This window comes from Chelonia mydas, chromosome 6 (genome assembly GCF_015237465.2).
Source record: "Chelonia mydas isolate rCheMyd1 chromosome 6, rCheMyd1.pri.v2, whole genome shotgun sequence".
Classification (NCBI taxonomy): domain Eukaryota; kingdom Metazoa; phylum Chordata; order Testudines; family Cheloniidae; genus Chelonia; species Chelonia mydas.
The window spans coordinates 31861920-31881910 of NC_051246.2; the positions used below are offsets into that span (position 1 = coordinate 31861920).

Here is a 19991-nt window from a genome sequence, read left to right on the forward strand (position 1 = left end):
AGCCAGCCACACTGTCCAGCAGGAGCGGTGGCCCGGAGCGCTGGCGGTGTGGCGCGCTGAGGCTGCAGGGGAGAGGGGCCGGTGGGGGAAGGGAGGCGGGCGAGGCTCAGGGGCTGAGCAGGACGATCCCATGGGCCGGATGTGGCCTGCAGGCCATAGTTTGCCCACCTCTGATATAGTTATGTGATTTAACCGCCAATGAATTTCACTTTGTTTTGAGTTCAAATGAGCTGGAAATTCAAACCATACTTAGCTGCAACTACTCAGTTCCATGTGGCTTTTTGGGATTGCAACTTATACATCTATCTCCTGAATCCATGGAGAGAAGAAGTTTGCTGACAACATGGCCCAGGTTCACGAAAAGGGTTTGCAAATGTGGGCAGAGTTTCAGGCTTGAAATGAAATCTAAAACCTGGTGAAGAAGTTTACCTGCTTTTGAATGTCATGACCAAAGATTTACATAGGTCTGTTGGTATTTCTGAGAATAAAGCTAAATAAAGATGTCTTCCTTACAGTATTGACAAGACATTTGTGGATTAAAGAATTACACAGACAATGTGGACATGAATTTACTTGAATTAGAAAAATATCTTTACACTAGCTTTATTTTTAAATGATACAGGAAAAACATATCCCTTGCTTACGATTGGTCTTGAACTACGTAAAGAACCTTTTAAACAAATCTCTCTCTCTCATAAAATCCAGTTTTAGTATGAGTTACAAACAGCAAATATAATCTTGTTAGTATTTTGATCACCCAGTCCTGTTTTCTCAATGTATTTTTATAGATCCATGAATCTCCCAGTACTGGTAGGGGACCTAAAGCTTGTGATTAATGAACCAAGTAGATTGCCACTGTTTGACGCCATCCGTCCCCTTATCCCATTAAAACATCAGGTGGAATATGATCAGCTGACGCCTAAACGATCAAGGTACATGTAGAACAATGTAGGTCACATGAACACAAGCAGGAATTCTTGATTGAAAAGTAATTTATTCAGCCACGTTTTGAGGAATAAAATATCTATATCCTGTGCATGCTATCACAGACACTGAAGTTGTCTTAGATGTAGTTCTTTGGGGACTGAATTTATTGTTTGGACTGAAATGTGTCTGTTGAAAATATTAGTCACATATTATCTTTTCAGGTCTAAGCATGACAACTGAAAATATTTTAAGCAGTAACTAAAAATACTTAAAATGAAGCTTCAGTTGTCACAACTTGTCATACTGTTGTTCATTGCGATACATTCCACATTTACAGAAAGCTGAAGGAAGTGAGACTGGATCGTTTGCATCCTGAAGGGCTTGGAATAAGTGTGCGAGGAGGACTGGAATTTACTTGTGGCCTCTTTATCTCCCAACTAATTAAAGGTGGACAAGCAGACAGTGTTGGGCTTCAGGTACGAAAACACATTCTTGGTCATACTGCTGCAACAAGCCCTCTTATTATGATCTGAGGAAAGAATCCAGTCAGAAATGTTCTTTAATCTCTTTATGTAACTGTCACTAAGGAATTTACGCTTTTAAGTTTTTTTTCCTTTTTAATCAAATTCATGAAATGTGGTAAATCAGCCAGTGCTATTAATATTTTCCTCTTCCTCCCAACCCCTTATTATTATGAAAACCAAAAATTCTTTTTCATGTTTGATTGTATATGCCAGTTCTGAAGAATGACATAAAAGGAGGATTATGTGAGGCACCTGAATTCACGCTTTATATCCAGCAATATCCAAATGTAAAATACATTCAACAGAAGATCTTCTCTAACTGGAAAACATAAGAACCTTTCAAGTTGCGAAAAGCCTAATAAATGTAGGACACAACACTTAAAATAAAGGATAAACAATGAAAATCAGGAATAACAATTTAAAAAATGTAAATTTTGCCTAATAGGGAAATAATCTCTTAAATGCAATTAGATTTTAATTTTAAATTTCATTTATATCTTACTATTGTTTAATATTTATACTGTGGTAATGTCTAAAAGCAACAATCAGGTTAGAACCCAAGTGCACTAGGTACTGTAAAAACACATAATAATAGCTTCTTCTGTGGATAAATGCCTGGGATAAATAATGCAGTAAAACCAGTTCTTTTGAAGACATAAAATATGGATGTGGTGATTTACAAAGAAAAAGGGGCTAATACCAAATGAAGAGTAGAAAAATGTGCATTATTTCTTGTTCCTCCTCCTTGTTCACACATACATCGTAACTGGGTGAAAGAGAGAAAATTGTGAATGAAAATGTCTATTAAGCCATATGCTGGACCTCTCCGTATCAGAAATAAGAATGCTTAAACTATCTAACTGGAGGGGAGTGCGGTTAGCGTAGATGTTTGTGAGTAGGATGGAGTGTTGCTGATTTATTTTTTCTGGCTAATTTTGATTATGAGGGGAATAAGTTGCTGGACGTGCTGGCTTCTATGGATTATATTTAATATTTGCCCCAAATGCATCAGATTAGGTACTTCTTAATTTGATATTTAAATGGAATAAAATAAAATAGTGCACCTTCTTACAATCACTTTCCTGAAGATTCATATGCATCACAGGCTACATGTAGTCACAATTGGCCTGCCCAATTCAGGTAACTCACCCAGAGACTTTTTTTTTTTTTTTTTTTAAAGATTTTAAACAAATGTTCGTGTGTGTGTATATATATCCATCTACTAAACCAGAGTCACTGTTAGATTAGTCCCATCTACTGATATAGAGAAAGTGATTCAGCTCCAAGATCTTAATTTTGTAGCTCTCCTTCATGGCTGGTGCAGAAAAATTTGCCAAGAGATACAAGCCTGAGGCACACTTGTTGTGGACTGTGGTCAATCAACAACTCACTTCTCCATCAGGAATTTGCTAGGAGAGGAATACCAGAAGCAGATCTTAATCTATCATTCAGGACCTAGCCGTGTGAGCTGCTCTAGACATTCAGAAAGGGGAGAGTGGACAGCTGACACATTCTCAACCTGTGGTCAGTTCATTCGAAGTGTTCTCACTCTCCTCTTCATTCATTGCAAGAACAGGGAAAGCAAGACAGAGGACAGTCACATCTGGAAGATACTAATGTGACTGAACAGTAATGAACTTAATGGCAACTATATAAGCTGTCGAACTAACACATTCATGTAGTGCTACTAATCACTTGTCTCCTATTCACCAGTTGTCTTAAACCAATACCAGTCATTTGATGCAGTCTAGGTAAGGTTGTTTTCAGCCAACCTTGATTCGGAAATGCACTCAGATGCTGTGCTCTTGGAAGATCGAAGCTTGTTAAGGCAACCCATTCATTCTTCTTGGTGAAAGTGCAAGTGGGAAGGGCAGCAATAGCTTCACCTAATATTTGACTGCCCTAGTATTCCACATTGATTCATTGTCTCTTGTGAGTCTTCGCAGGAGCTCTGAGCCAGGTTGTACCAAGCACACAGTAGTTCAGAACTCCATTTCTGTTTCTCAGACACAAAGTGTGAATAAAGAAAAAAAAGATCCCTGAATATGTTACTGTGAATGTGTTAGACTTCAATTATATGTATTAATATGAACAGATGGTGTTTTGCTGCTAATCTAACTGTCTTGCTTGGGTTTGTTGATATTATGTGGTAAGGATCAGCTTAAGGTGCCTCCATAATAGGCGGCACTAGCCACTTTCTAAAACCAAGTGAATAAGGAGAATTGACAGGCTGTTCATTGTTCTAAATTGCTGTCTCATGGTAAAGCCAACTGCTTCTGAAATTTCACCCATCTGCATTATTTAGCTAAATCTCTACACTTTTTTATTCCAAAAATGCAGTCTGAGAAAAGGTTTAATGATCTTTTATCATAAAATCAGTTTTAGCCCCCTTTTTTTTATCCTAATTCATTTCTCATGATGATTATTCCTTGAAGTGGTTTCTGCATTTCTAAATGTTTGTATAGTCAATGAATTTGACTGAAACATTTGAAGTTTTGACCTTTTTTCTATGACTTTTTGATTTTTCTGAATGAGGGGCATTTATCCTTTTCATGTTTTATTGTTTCTTCTCTGTTTTGTGCTGCTTTCTCAGATACTCATATCTATGAGGATTCTCTTGAAAAGAAAGGTTTTGAGATTAGTATGAATAATGAAAGGAGAAGAAATATACAAAAACAGAAATTTGAAATGGTCGACATGACTATCTTATTTTAATCATGACACAAGTTCTCTTTCTTGAAATGTAAAGGCAAAATAAAGGTATTATCTAACTTCATGCTGTTACAGCCTTTATTAGGAATTTTTCTACAATGCATTGGATGTGTTGACAAGTATATAGTATGCACTATACAACCTAATTCTCCATTGCCTTGCACCTTGAAAAGATACTGCCGCTCCATTTTACACACACGGCACTCTCACTTTGCATGTTGTAAATGACTACACAAGATGTAAGGTAATAGAGAAGGAAACTGAAAACTTGGTCAGATATCCCATCATTACATTACCTCTTTAATGAGAGATGCTACATGCTGTAATAATTGGGCTCAATGGGACATAAAAACATTGTGGTATCAGTCTTAATTCTGAACTTCCTTGGTTTTGTAAGTCAGGGCTTTAGCATTACTACTAGAATGGCAAGAGCCATTCTGAGACAACCTAGAACCTTGGTTTCAGAGTGGTAGCCATGTTAGTCTGCATCAGCAAAAAGAATGAGGCGTACTTGTGGCACTTTAGAGACTAACAAATTTATTTGGGCATAAGCTTTCGTGGGCTAAAACCCACTACATCAGATGCATGGAGTGGAATATACAGTAGGAAGATATATACAGAGAACATGAAAAGATGGGAGTTGCCATACCAACTCTAACGAGACAAATCACTTAAGGTGGGCTGTTATCAGCAGGAGGAAAAAAAATGTTTGTAGTTATAATCAGGATAGCCCATTTCAAACAGTTGACAAGAAGGTGTGAGTAACAGTAGGGGGAAAAGAAAAGGAGGACTTGTGGCACCTTAGAGACTAACAAATGAGCATGGGGAAATAATTTTTTGTTTGTGTGATGACCCATCCACTCCCAGTCTTTATTCAAGCCTAATTTGATGGTGTCCAGTTTGAAAATTAATTCCAGTTCTGCAGATTCTCGTTGGAGTCTGCTTTTGAAGTATTTTTGTTGAAGAATTGCCACTTCTTTTAGGTCTGTAATTGAGTGTCCAGGGAGGTTGAAGTGTTCTCTGAATGGTTTTTGAATGTTATAATTCTTGACGTCTGATTTGTGTCCATTTATTCTTTTGCATAGAGACTGTCCGGTTTGGCCAATGTACATGGCAGAGGGACATTGCTGGCACATGGTATATATCACATTGGTAGATGTGCAAGTGAACGAGCTCCTGATGGTGTGGCTGATGTGATTAGGTCCTATGATGGTGTCCCTTGAATAGATATGCGGACAAAGTTGGCAACGGGATTTGTTGCAAGGATAGGTTCCTGGGTTAGTGTTTTTGTTGTGTGGTGTGTGGTTGCTGGTGCGTATTTGCTTCAGGTTGGGGGGCTGTCTGTAAGCAAGGACTGGCCTGTCTCCCAGGGTCTGTGAGAGTGAGTGATCGTCCTTCAGGATAGGTTGTAGATCCTTGATGATGCGCTGGAGAGGTTTTAGTTGCAGGCTGTAGGTGATGGCTAGTGGAGTTCTGTTACTTTTTCTGTTGGGCCTGTCCTGTAGTAGGTGACTTCTGGGTACTCTTCTGGCTCTGTCAATCTGTTTCTTCACTTCAGCAGGTGGGTATTGTAGTTTTAAGAATGCTTGATAGAGATTTTGTAGGTGTTTGTCTCTGTCTGAGGGATTGGAGCAAATGCAGTTGAGCCTGATTGTAGACAATGGATCGTGTGATGTGGTTTGGATGAAAGCTGGAGGCATGTAGGTAAGTATAGCGGTCAGTAGGTTTCCGGTATAGGGTGGTGTTTATGTGACCATTGCTTATTAGCACTGTAGTGTCCAGGAAGTGGGATCTCTTGTGTGGATTGGTCCAGGCTGAGGTTGATGGTGGGTTGGAAATCGTTGAAATCATGGTGGAATTCCTCAAGGGCTTCTTTTTCATGGGTCCAGATGATGAAGATGTCATCAATGTAGCGCAAGTAGAGTAGGGGCATTAGGATATGAGAGCTGAGGAAGCGTTGTTCTAAATCAGCCACAAAAATGTTGGCATACTGTGGGGCCATGCGGGTATCCATAGCAGTGCCGCTGACTTGAAGGTATACATTGTCCCCAAATGTGAAATAGTTGTGGGTGAGGACAAAGTCACAAAGTTCAGCCACCAGGTTTGCCATGATGTTATCGGGGATACCGTTCCTAATGGCTTGTAGTCCATCTTTGTGTGGAATGTTGGTGTACAGGGCTTCTACATCCTCAGTGGCTAGGATGGTGTGGACTCACCTGAGTGTGACTTAACCCCATAAAGAAGTAGACTAACCTTTCAGTATCCTGAAACTGTGCTACTGATCTCAAACATGTAAGGATTCGAAATAGATCAGAAGGAAGTTGAATTAAAACAAAAGCAAATAGCAAACTAATATAATGACACAAGAAAGTAAAGGAATGCTGAAATGAGGGCGTCTTTCCAGCGTTCAGCATATGTTCACCCTTTCAAAAAGTATTTAAATAGTTCCTCTCTGTGTGTCCTCTCTGTGTGCAGACATAACTTCCACCAATATTAAGAATAATGTGCATTTTTTGATAGGAGTCTATTAATAGATTTTAAGGTCAGAAGGGACCATTATGATTGTCTGGTCTGACCTTTTGAATAACCCAAGCTATAGGAATTTACACACCACTCCTGCATTGAGCCCAGGAACTAGTGGAGGAACTAGTGCATATCTTTTTAAAAGACATCCAGTCTTGATTTGAAGACTTTAATTCATGAAACAGCCAAAGCACAGCAACGGTTTGGCCATTCCCCCTTTTTCCAGGCCATAACGACTACCCTGAAGTAGGGCCACTATATGCCTACGCATCTCCTAACACAGCATTAGATTTCACAGGAGTAGATTATCTAACTAATAATCTACATTAGAACGGCTAGATACAATCTTTTAAAGAGAGTGGCTCAGTTTCAGCATTGGTGTAAGCAATGTTCCATTGACTGAAAAGTTTTTAATATGTTAACTAATAACTGGGTTAAATATGTACAATAATCAGGAGGTGCTAAAATATATATTCCTGAAGCATATCTTTCAGGGCTATTACTTTAAACTCAGTGAAAACACCTGCATTATTGTTTTTTATTTTGTTTTAAGACCATGAATCAATTAAAATGGGGTCTTGTTGACTCAGGGGATTTGTAAGGGGATTTGTAATGGGATAATGAAGACTTTAATCTCTAGGTCACTGATTTTGATTTGACCACAGCCACTGGTGACTGAAAATTGTTACAGTCAGATGGTGATTTTGTGGTCTATGTGAAAAAGTGTTGGTGATTCTGATTCCAGTTTGAAGCCTTTATGTCAGGGGTTTTCAAACTAGGGGTCATGGAACCTCAGGGGGGTCACGGTACCTCAGGGGGGTCACAAGCTGTCGGCTCCATGGGGCTGTCAGCCCTGAGCAGGCCATATGTGGGGCTGACAGCTCCAAGCCCCCGTTAAATAAAAATTAAATTAAAACCCCCGTTTTTAATTTATAAGGAGGGTCATACTCAGAGGCTTGCTGTGTGAAAGGGTCACCAATACAAAAATTTGAGAACCACTGCTCTATGTCATGAAAAGCATCATCAAAATTGGGAATGCAGAGCTTTGTTTACAATCTGATCAGAGACGCCAAGGGCAGAATATGCATGGAAAGTGAACGACTTTCACCCTTACAATTGGTCCTTGTAAATCAGAGTTGAAACACAAGTAGGTCAGGTTATCCCTCTTCTTGAGTTAAGCATAACAGAGGGCTCAAGGAGAAGTAACTTTACATCACCTTTGCACCTCTCCTGATCTAGAAGCAGCTAGGGGCCATTTTGACCCCTAATGCAGATTAAAGTAGCCTGAAGGTTGCCCTAATTTGGGCCAGTCCAGCAGCCAGGAATAGCCAGAATATAGGGAGTCCCCAGCTATTGCCCTACATCCCCTCTCTTAGGAACACTCCCATATTGTGCATTGTGTGAAGAGGCTGGAGATCTGAAAATGCAACTGGAGACAAGGAGGACCCCTCTCCTAGCTACCTTTACCAGGGATGGCAGCTAAATAGGAGGAAAATAAACTAGCATGGCCCTCAGGGATTTGATGCACCAGTAGAACTGGAGCTGCAAAACCAGAAGTGGCAGAGGACTGTCAAGAGCAGTTGAAACAAAAATCGCACCTCTAATTGACATGAGTGATACTAGTGCAAAAATTCTGTTTAGGCCAGACCAAACTCTAAGTGGCTCTGCAGTGTGCTACCACAGAACTGAGATTTTTCACTGTGGCATTGCACTCCATCACACTAGGTTCATCCTTTCTCTGAATATACTGGATTTCTATGAACTACAGTTTTCTGCAACTTGCAAGGCTCACAAGGCTGTGAGGATATTTTGTGTAGCACTAGGCCTGAATTCTTTTTATTTTGGACTGATTTATCTTGATTCTCACCAAGGCTCCATTTAACCCAATAGAAAATAACTTATTCTAAATGGAAATTGTTTATTTTGTAAAGATTATACATGGGATAAACCCAAAAGTCCAAAGACATTCAAATACCATGTTTACGGTTAAATGGATCACCCTGACCTACAGAAATAGCCATGGGAGGCAGGACTGAGAAGAGTGAAAACCTTGCAAAGATTCTATTACTGAGCTTTCCTAGAATCATTCCGCTGGAGGGCAGGGATCACTCACCTATCCCACCTGCCTAAAACAAGCAGTGATTCCCTGAAGATTCCTCAGACCCCTTCCCAAAGGATCTGCATAGACTCCAGAGGTTCTGCACAAGTCCAGCTCCCTTTGCACAGAAGCCCTGTGCCTTCACATCATCTCTGAGCCCTCCTGCTGCATTCCTTAGCAGTGCAGCCTCATTGCAGTCATGCTGCCAGAGCTAATCCAAGCCACTGCTTCCCCAAGAGCCTCCTTTATTTTTCAGAGTGAAGGAGACCACATGAGTTAATGTCGCTTCAGATTTATCTCTTAGGCATCCCTCCCTGGCCCATCCCTCTATAGCTTTGCATCTGTGGCGAGCAATGGTGCCGCGGAGTATCTGCCATGTATGCTAAACTGTCATGTATACCTCCACAAGCCTAATGTGGGTCAGGCAATCTGGGTCAGATTATTTAAGAACAGGTCAAGTAGGCAGTAGTGGGAACCATGTAGTGAGTAGTCCTGCAAAAATTTAGGTGACCAGACTGGAGGCTCCATCTATTTTAATTTTTTTTTTATTGCAGATGGGATTTCCAAAGCTCTGAGTGCTGACCTAGCTCTGTTCCTATTAAAGCCCATAGGAAAACTCCCACTGACTTCAGTGAAAGCAGCATGAAGCCAGTTCTGATCCTTTTGAAAATTCCGCCCCATATCTTCCCCTAGATGATGATTTTGTTTGCCCAGTAGGTGGAGCAAGCACATCAGTTAATAGTTGTGAACAGACAGGATTTTTTCCATTCTGTGTGTGAAAACATCTTTATTTCCCTCAGGAATCCTGTACTTTTATGTGTGAAATTGATGTTTTCATTTTTATGTTCTTCTGTTGCTCTACTGTATCATCCAATCAGTGTTTTAAAAAAAGCAATAATGAGACGATGGAGGCAATTACACTCAGTCTATCAGAGTATGCTATTGTTATTGTACAGCACGGCACTTTAGAGGCAAAATAAAATGTGGTTTGCTGCATGGAGGCTATCATAGGAATACATGATAAAGTGACACAAGGAGTCCCATTAATGAAAACAGCTGAGCATGTCCTCACCCATTAGAGGAAGGGTTGTGCAGTTAAGTCTTTATAGCCGTAACAGACCAGAGTTTCAACATGAGTAAGCATGGCAGTAGTACCATACTCTACTCCCAGTGAAATCAGGAATAATTCTCAGTATGAGTAAAAGTGGTAGAATCAGGCCCATTGAATAAAATGACTTGTGTTATTAATTTTTTTTTAAAAAAATCTCCCTACAATAAAAAGAAAGCTAAGGGTATAAAGTCAAGCTTTCAAAAGTTAGGAAATGCCAGAGTTAAGGTTGCCTATGGAACCTTAATGTGGCCTCCTCATGTGTGTGCATTATGATACAATCTCTATTTACAGGATTGCATAGTATTTTTTCCACAAGCTCCTTCCCTCATTCACTGTGCAGGATGGATGATGCTCCTCCCACCCTTCCCACCTGTCTGTCTTCCTGACCTGTAAACTCCTTATATCTCTGTATTGCAGACAGGCTGCTGCCTTCTCCACACTGCCTGAGCATCAGCTAAAGGAGCACTTAGAACTGCTCTCAGTTCCAGGGCCTGGTACCACTGCAGCCTCAGGCAGCTGGGGAGAACAACTGAAGGCAAAGTCCTGCTCAGTCTCTGCAGCCCTGTGATGGAGCATGTCTGGAACAGATGGAATCAGGGTGACAAACCTCAACTAAGCATCTGGGTAACCCCCCTGCTCCAAAGTTCAATACCTGCTCCAGATCATAGGGGTGCAAGAGCTTCTAAATGAAACAGTTGTATGACTGTTTTAAACATTGACGAAACAACATATTTTCCCCTAATTTTGCTCTCAGCTGAGCCATTTTTACTGAAGCTTTCAACCACAAAAGTCAGCCTCAGGCAGACACCTGGCATGGAAAATTTCAGCTCAAACAGTTGCTGTTTGTCAAAGTTACATGCAACTGAAAACAGGGTCTTAAAATGGAAAGTGTGAAGCAAACTTAATTATAGGTGGCACTACAAACAATAATCCATATGTGCATATGTCTTCTCTGTAAAACGCCACACAAAGTTTTGATGGTAAGAGCACCGTCCTGCTCCATTGATTTCAATGGCGCATTTTATATAAATGTCATTATTAACAGTAATACATATTAGATCAGTTTATGGGGACAGCCATGGAAGACCAGACAAGAAATAGACCCAAGGAATTTAGTTGTGTTGCTTGTAGAGATCAGGCAAAATACATTGGAAGTAGGGAGTAATGTTGGTAGTTTGTTGTAAAAGCATTTCTTGATGGTCACTTGCATGCCCTTCTATACTGAGGATTAGTTTGTAGTTGCCTAAGGGGAGAGTGTTAATGGGACCATGGGTAGAATTGGTCCTGGAATCAAGCAGAGGAAAATTTTTACATCCCATTATGGTTGATGTTAGCCACATCAGACCAGAGTTTCAATGTGAATAAGCATGGAGAAACCCATGTTTGGATGCATAAGCAAGAAAGGCAGAGAATTGTGCAGGACTCTTTCTGCAGGATCTGGAGACCTGTGAACCAAAAAAAGTGGGTGGTGATCCAGGAAAGTGAAAAAGTGAAAAATAGATGAAGGATGCAGTTTGAATTAGTACAATGCATAATAGCCGCAATACGGCCAAGACAACTTGATGACTGCTTCAGTTCAGGAAAGGGATGTACGCAATACAGTAGCAATGGATCATTTTCACACAGCTCTGCCTTAGTGATAGAGCTGGCTGAATATTTTTCAACATAATGGTTTTCTGTTGGAAAATGCTGTTTCACTGAAATCAGAACTTTTTGTGGGGACATGTTGACTCAGGTCAAATTTTGTTTTGAAAAATATTGCAAAAGAAGTTTTCCAATAAGGTTAAAATGTTCTGTTTTGACCTTATTAGAATAAGATATTTTGACTTTTTTATTCAAAACGACTTTGTTTTGAAATTTATTTTATTATATTATAAAATTCTTATATATTTACATAATAATATAAAGAGTTGAAATCAGAACAAAATATTTTTAATTTTGTGATAACAAACTGTTTCAATTGATCCAAAACAAACAGAAAGCCTTTGTCGAGGTCCCTCACCAAAGGCTCTTAATCAAATTAAGCTGTCATGGGATAAGAGGGAAGGTCCTCTAATGGATTGGTAACTTGTTAAAAGATAGGAAACAAAGGGTAGGTATAAATGGTCAGTTTTCAGAATGGAGAGAGGTAAATAGTGGTGTCCCCCAGGGGTCTGTACTGGGACCAGTCCTATTCAACATATTCATAAATGATCTGGAAAAAGGGGTGAACAGTGAGGTGGCAATTTGCAGATGATACAAAACTCTCAAGATAGTTAAGTCCCAGGCAGACTGCGAAGAGATACAAAAGGAACTCTCAAAACTGGGTGACTGGGCAACAAAATGGCAGATGAAATTCAATGTTGATAAATGCAAAGTAATGCACATTGGAAAACATAATCCCGACTATACATATAAAATGATGGGGGCTAAATTAGCTGTTACCACTCAAGAAAGAGATCTTGAGTCATTGTGGATAGTTCTCTGAAACCATCCTCTCAATGTGCAGCGGCCGTAAAAAAGCAAACAGAATGTTGGGAATCATTAAGAAAGGGATAGATAATAAGACGAAAAAATATCAAATTGCCTCTACATAAATTCATTGTACGCCCACATCTTGAATATTGCATGCAGATGTGGTCGCTCCATCTCAAAAAGGATGTATTGGAATTGGAAAAGGTTCAGAAAAGGGGAACAGAAATGACTAGGGGTATAGAGTGGCTGCCATATGAGGAGAGATTAATATGACTGGAACTTTTCAGCTTGGAAATCGATGACTAAGGGGGGTATGATAGAGGTCTATAAAATCATGACTGGTGTGGAGAAAGTAAATAAGGAAGTGTTATTTACTCTTCCTCATAACACAAGGGACTAGGGGTCACCAAATGAAATTAATAGGCAGCAAATTTAAAACAAACAAACAAAAGGAAGTGTTTTTTCATACAATGCACCATCAACCTGTGGAACTCCTTGCCAGAGGATGTTGTGAAGGCCAAGACTATAACAGGGTTTAAAAAAGACCGAGATAAGTTCATGGAGGATAGCAGTGGTGAGCTGGAGCAGGTTCGCACCGGTTCGCTAGAACTGGTTGTTAAATTTAGAAGCCCTTTTAGAACCGGTTGTTCCACGAGGGACAACCAGTTCTAAAAGGGCTTCTAAATTTAACCAGCCAAAAGTGGCGCCTTAGGCACCGACTCCATGGGTGCTCCAGCCTTGGAGCCCCAAGGGGAAAATTTGGTGGGTGCAGAGCATTCACCGGCAGCACCCTGCCCCACCCCTCGGCCCCAGCTCACCTCTGCTCCGCCCCCTCCCTTGAACGCGCCGCCCCGCTCTGCTTCTCCACCCCCCCAGGCTTCCAGCGAATCAGCTGTTCGCGTGGGAAGCTGGGGCAGGCTGAGAAGCAGGCCGCGGCTTCCCACTCAGGCCCAGGGAGGCGGAGGTGAGCTGGCGTGTGGGGGAGGGGCACGAGGAGTGCTGCCCACGCCGCAGCAGGTAATCGGGGGGGGGGGGGGCACAGGGGAACCGCTCCCCGCCCCAGCTCACCTCCGCCTCCCTAGGCCTGAGCGCGAAGCCGCCGCCTGTTCTCAGCCTCCCCCGGCTTCCCGCCAAACAGCTGATTCGCGGGAAGCCGGGGGGGAGGGAGCGGAGAAGCAGAGCAGGGCGGTGCGTTCAGGGGAGGAGGTGGAGCGGAGGTGAGGTGAGCTGGGGCCGGGAGCTGCCGGTGGTGCTCTGCACCCACCAAATTTTCTCCGTGGGTGCTCCAGCCCCGGAGCACCCAGGGAGTCGGCCCCTAAGGCCCCACTTTTGATGTGATCAGTGAGGGAGTGGCCGCTCCCCCACCCCTAGGAGCCAGAGGGACCTGCCGGATGCTTCCTGGGAGCTGCCCCAAGTAAGCACCTCTGGGACTCCCCACCTCGCCCACCGGCAGGTGCCTGTGGCTCTTAGGGGTGGGGTGGGCACCCACGCCGGTGGCCCATGAGATCCTCCTGCCCAGTTCTGGGGACAGTCAGGGGACAGGGGAGGGGGGTGGATGGGGCAGGGGTCCTGGGGGGGCGTCAAGGAATGCGGGGGGGTTGGATGGGGCAGGAGTCCCGGGGGTGAGGGTGGGCAACGACCCCTTCGTGGGGTGAGGAGGGAACTCGTTGTTAAGATTTTGGCAGCTCATTACTGCAGGATAAGGTCTATCAATGGCTATTAGCTAGGATGGACAGGGATGGTCTTGGTAGCCTCTGTTTGCCAGAAGCTGGGAATGGGTGACGGGATGGATCACTTGGTGATTAACTGTTCTGTTCATTCCCTCTGGGAGACCTGGCATTGGCCCCTGTTGGGCTAGGTAGACCTTTGGTCTGACCTTGTATGACCGTTCTTATATTCTTATGTTAAATCTCACTCTGGACTTTACTTGAGATTCTAGAGGTATTCAAGGATTCTGCTATCTATCCAAAACATTTCTTTTCCCAGTCACAAGACCTCTACATCAGAGAGATTATCAGTTTACACAAGTTGCTTAGAGACTTTTCTACACTGATTCCTTTTTTAAACAAATCATATAACAGATTTTCCTTCTATTTCTTATTTCTAAGATTGGAGATGAGATAGTTCGGATAAATGGATACTCCATCTCTTCATGCACTCACGAGGAAGTAATAAATCTCATCCGCACAAAGAAAATAGTGTCCATAAAAGTAAGACGTAAGTAATGCAAAATTCACACGGGTTGTTACAATTCCCACAGTGACAGAGAGAATGTCATGTAGCTAATTCATAATCTGCAGGAAGATTTACCCGACATATTTTTCTCTTGCAGATGTCGGCATGATACCTGTCAAAAGGTAAACGCAATCAGTCCCTTTTCTAACTTCATATCCAACATACAAATTAGATTCTTCATTTCCTCTGCAATCTCTTATCTATCATTGATATTCTAGAAAGTTGATAATGGCCAACTTTACCAATGATTAAAATGATACACATTGGCTGATTTGGCAGGATACTGCCTCATCTGATTCCTGGTCTTAATGCAGAAAGATAAGCTTACTTATTTATCAGTGGAATCAGTCTGGAACTCAGACAAATTCCATCACCAAATTCACACTTAGCAGAATGCTCCAAGGTTCTTGCATCTTCCTAACTTTCAGGGGTTGTTTTTTAGAAGCAGCCTCTGTCTAAAGCTGTCTGAAGTTTTGAAAATCATGATTGATCTATGATGACTTTTGTTGAAAATTTGAATTTCAGTGGGGGTGGGGGGAAACTGAGGTGTTCTGATAAAAAATCTTTTAGGTTTTTGAGGGATGTTTTGACTTGCTGTATAAACTGGTTGAGATTTTTTGACTTCCGAAAAAAGTTTCCAAAAACCAATAATTTTTCAAAAAGTTTGCTAAATTATACAGGTTGTTTTTTTTACCAGCTCTACCTCCATCTTTACTGATGTAAATTATTGCATGTTTACCTGATGTCCTTTAGACGTCTAAGTACTTGACTACAAAATCAGTATAATTCTTTATCAATCGTACCTACATTTATGTGTGGAATCAAAATACAAGGCTGGATTGAAGCCACATTCAATATACTCATCATTTTTAAACTATTTTCCTCATCATATTTAACCATTTTAGTTTTTTTTACTTCTAGCTCTCCAGATGAGCCTCTTAAGTGGCAATTTGTGGATCAGTTTGTGTCAGATTCTGGGGTAAGACACCTAATATCTTATTTTAGTAATATGCCCTCTGGGAACACTTAGCGATATTTAGCTTGCCTTTCCCCCCTGTACTTATCTTTTGAGTGATTGCATTTATTTTTATGGTACAAAAACCTGTTAAGTGAAATCTGAAACAAACAGCTATTAATGTCCTACCAGTGTGCTCCTATGTGGCCTTATCCATCTCCTGCTGAAGTCAATAGAAAAAGCTTCCATTAACTTCAATGGGAGTGGATGAGGTTGATCGTTAGAAAACATAACTAAACAGCATCACCTGCATTTTCAAAAGTAACTTGTGGTTTTGAGTGCCTTCATTTTTGGGTACCTAAATTGAGATGGCTTTTAATGGGGCCTGATTTTTTCAGAAGGCAGATGTTCAATCTTTCTGAAAATCAGCCCCCTCAGGTGGTCTCAGCTTGAACATTCAATATCACTAGTTACTCCTGAAAAATGTAGACTTTTGTATATTTTTGCTCTGGTGATGAGCACATGGTAAATAGACTGCTAAAGTTTAGCAGACAAATATGAAAATTAAAAGCTCTAGAAGCGGTAATACAGAAAATGTGTGATAGAAATGAAATGTTTTTACCAATAGACTCAATAACTTCTGTTGAGTTTGGTGACTCAGCAAGCCAGTGCTTTATTTTGCAAGAGATAATTTTTAATAGATTATTTGATATACCCTGACTCTGTTAGAGGTTAAAATTCCTAGAGTGTGGGAGACTAATGGAAGAACAAATAAGTCTATGAATGACATCCATGGGTTACAGCAGTGCTAAGAAAGCCCATAACTGGCTTTCCCTGGATTTACATCACGGAAGGTTCCATTTAAAATAATAGGTAATGAGGGCTATCAATATATTTTACGTTTCAGAGTAGCAGCCCTGTTAGTCTGTATCTGCAAAAAGAAAAGGAGTACTTGTGGCACCTTAGAGACTAACAAATTTATTTGAGCATAAGCTTTCGTGAGCTCAAATAAATATCTTTTAGGCAACTTTTGTCATGATATGCACAAGCTAATCATTTTTCTCTTATGCCCTTGCTTTAACTTTTTCTCCACTTTCCTCCTGAGATGTATCTTGACTGTTGTGATAATCCTCTTCGAATAGATAAAGAGCCAAATTCAGTCCTGGCACAGCTCCATTGAAGTCAATGTATTTGCTCCTCCTTACATAGGGTCTGAATTTGGACTATATAGCAGCGTAACCTGTAAATATGTAGGGTGAAATCCAGACACATTGAAATCAATGGGAGTTTACTACTGGCTTCAGTGAAGCCAGGATTTCGCCTGCAGTCTTTTTCTCCTTCTTTCTTTTGCTATAGGAGGGAAAAGGCAGTGTTGCTGGACTTGCTTCATCTGGAGGAAGGGACAATAAAGAGAAGAAAGTCTTCATTAGTTTGATTGGTTCAAGGGGCATGGGATGCAGGTCTGTAGATGAGTCCCATTTAATATGGTTTGCAAGAAACATTGGTAATTTGTGGGGTGAGAAATGCAGAACAGTCTTTGTTTACACCCCTAGTTGTGTAGTATCAGCACAAGATACATACAAGCTAATATTTTGACAAAAATGTGGGAATACCTTTGTACAATGTGTTATTTAAACACTTAATACTGCAGCATAAATGTCTACTTGCCAAATTCTGCACCTCCATTTAGTGCATCTTTAAGTCACTACAAAAGAACTACTGTTGATCTGTGTTTAACCATGTTCAAAATGGAAAATGTGACCAGCTTATTTCAAAAAGACACCTAGAACATAGTATAGGAACTTTTTTTTTCTTTTAATTACTTATAAATCAAAAGAAAAGAATTATTTATTTTTATTGACAATGTATGTGTCTAAGGGTAAAATTTTAAAAAGCATGTAAGTGACTTAGGAGCCTAAGTCCAAATTTCAAAAGCAGGTACGTTATTTAGGTGTCTACGGGCTAGATATTTTTAAAGGGTATTTATATACCTAATGATGCAGATAGGTGCCTAGTGGAATTTTCAAAAGTGCCTGAGGGCCATTGATTTCATTGTCCCGGTGCACAGGGTCACACTGCCATTCAAATTTGGCCCAGCTGTCCCTCCATCTGTCTTTGAGAGCCAAGCTTCTCTTCTGTGCTGCTGCCCTGCTTTGGAAAGCAGGCTGCAATCCTGGGAAGAATGTACCCAAACTGCAACTTTAACAAACTGTGACTGCAACTTTTGAACCAAAAAAAAAAAATCACAAGTTTCTTACAGCCCTTATTCATAATGTGATTCACTCTTTCCAAAGCTCTCCATCCTACTTTTGGCACCAAAATTACTCAGTTGGTCTTAATTCACACTTTTTTTTTAAATCGATTTAAGCAAAATCAAAATAGGGCACTTTTATTCAAAAATGAGTTCCTACCCCAAGACTTGCACTGAAAAAACAAAAAGTATGATTTAAAACTCATATAATTATTTTGGTGCAAGTTTGTGTACAGACCAGCTCTTAGCCAGACAGGCGCCATACTTAACATCTTTTAATATTCTCTATGATCTTGTGCGCTTGCACTGAATGTGATTTTTTTTTTGGTCAGAAAAAGCTTAATAAATACGCTGACCTCTTTTTCATGCTTAAGGGTATATCTGTACTTCAAGCTGGGGGGGTGTGTGATTCACAGCTCAAGGAGAAATATTCACGTTCACTCTGATCGAGCTAGCGCACTAAAAATAGAGTGTAGCCAGGGTGGCACAAGCCACAGGAAAGGCTAGCTGCCACGAGTATGTGCCTGGGGTCTCAGACGGGAATGTACTTGGGGCAGTTATCCCTTGAGCTGCTCACGGTCTCATAGCTACCCTGTTTGTAGCATACTAGCTCAATCAGAGCTAGTGTGGGTATGTCTCCTTGAGCTGGGAGTCACACCCGCAGCTCATAGTGTAGACATACCCTAACAAAGAACTGTTCAAGGATTATTCTTAATTTCACAGATGATCAGTTACCTTATTATTGGGGATCATTTACTGCCGCTGCTGAACATATGTGGTATAGTATGTCTTGATCTATAGATTTTTTTTTTTAAATGCTGGTAGCAGCAGTAAAGGGGTTAATCTTTCTATCCCCACCCAAAATGATTCTGCAATCAGAACATAACATTTATTTTAAAAAGAACCATCCCTTTCCATGATAGTATGATTTACAAAATTTAAATCAGATAATTAGAAAGAATGATAATAGAAGGTTATATGGCAAAGCATTGTGTAACCCACACACCTTCTGGATGTGGTGTTCTGTCCCATCTAGTGGCACCAAGACCACTTAGAGAGAGGTTAATGAGTCTGCTCTACAGCCTGAGCTAACAGGCAGTTGGCTTTTAGTTCTTCCGGTAGAGGCTCATGCACTAAGCTCCAGAGGTCCCCAATTCTATCCCGCCCACCGACGACTGGGGTCTGTTGGAGTTACAGTTGCACAGATGGGATGAGTTTGAAAAAAAAAAGTTTATTCTGACTGGGCATGATTCTCTTATTTGTACTTGTGTAAATTAGGAGCAATCGTAAAATCAGTGGAGTTACCCAAGTGTAAATTGGTTGTGAGTGGAGAATCAGGTCCACCATGTAGATGTGATGTTAGCATTTATGATTTATCATATTCCCTCAATTGTACCATATACCTATAATAAAATACCCATTAAGCCTTTTTATGATGCACGGAAGTACTTTTTATACTATCATATTTAACTTTGAATTCATAAAGTAGCTACTCCGTATTAATATGAATTAACTAAATGTGGAAGGGATGTTTGGTTTTGGTTTTGGTTCATTTGTTTTTAGGAAACAGTGCAGACTTTATGGGAGGAAAACTGTTTAGAACATTGAATATAGCAATTTCTTCAGCTTGCCATATTCTAATTAGTAATAGACATTAGAGGAGCGTAGGAGGAAAAAAATATCATATTACTTCATGTTTTATGGTCATACTTCTTATGGCTTAGAAAAAACAACTTTATGCTCTTTGTACTGTTCTGTTTATAACTGTATGAAAATACACTCCTGCCACATGAACTCTGGGCCGGATTTACAAAGATATTTAGATGCCCTAAGACAGGGGTTCTCAGGACAAATTATTTGGTTGGCTTAGAGTGCGGCCAACAACTCTTGCTGGTGGCCGCTATCACACTTCTCTCTAAAATACTTAATTAGTTTTAGGAAAAACAAATAAATATGCGCATATACACGTCCAAATCATTGTAGTTCATTTATTGCTAGCTAGTAAGTCTGTTGTGAAAAGTGATATTAACAAACATGCAAGTACTGTGTCACTTTTCAGAGCAGACTTACTCAGCCCTGGCAAGGCTGGGGACAAATTAAGCCCTTGATGGGCGGTCAGGGGAGACAGCGAGGACCAGGGGCAATGGGGGTGGAGAGGTGGCCGGGGGAGGCAGCAGGAGGCTGCAGCCTGAAGTGGCCAC

General features: G+C 40.8%; 1 protein-coding gene across 9 annotated transcripts in view; it reads left to right on the plus strand.

Annotated features, from left to right (window-relative positions):
- USH1C (USH1 protein network component harmonin) overlaps nt 1-19991 on the plus strand; it is a 104081-nt gene that overhangs the window by 15772 nt on the left and 68318 nt on the right. For all 9 annotated transcript variants that reach the window (XM_043548946.1, XM_043548943.1, XM_043548944.1 and 6 more), the window contains exons 3-8: nt 789-932; nt 1265-1403; nt 14458-14566; nt 14682-14706; nt 15506-15563; nt 16896-16999. In XM_043548946.1, coding sequence (XP_043404881.1) covers nt 789-932; nt 1265-1403; nt 14458-14566; nt 14682-14706; nt 15506-15563; nt 16896-16999 — 579 coding nt within the window. The remainder of the gene's footprint in view (nt 1-788; nt 933-1264; nt 1404-14457; nt 14567-14681; nt 14707-15505; nt 15564-16895; nt 17000-19991) is intronic.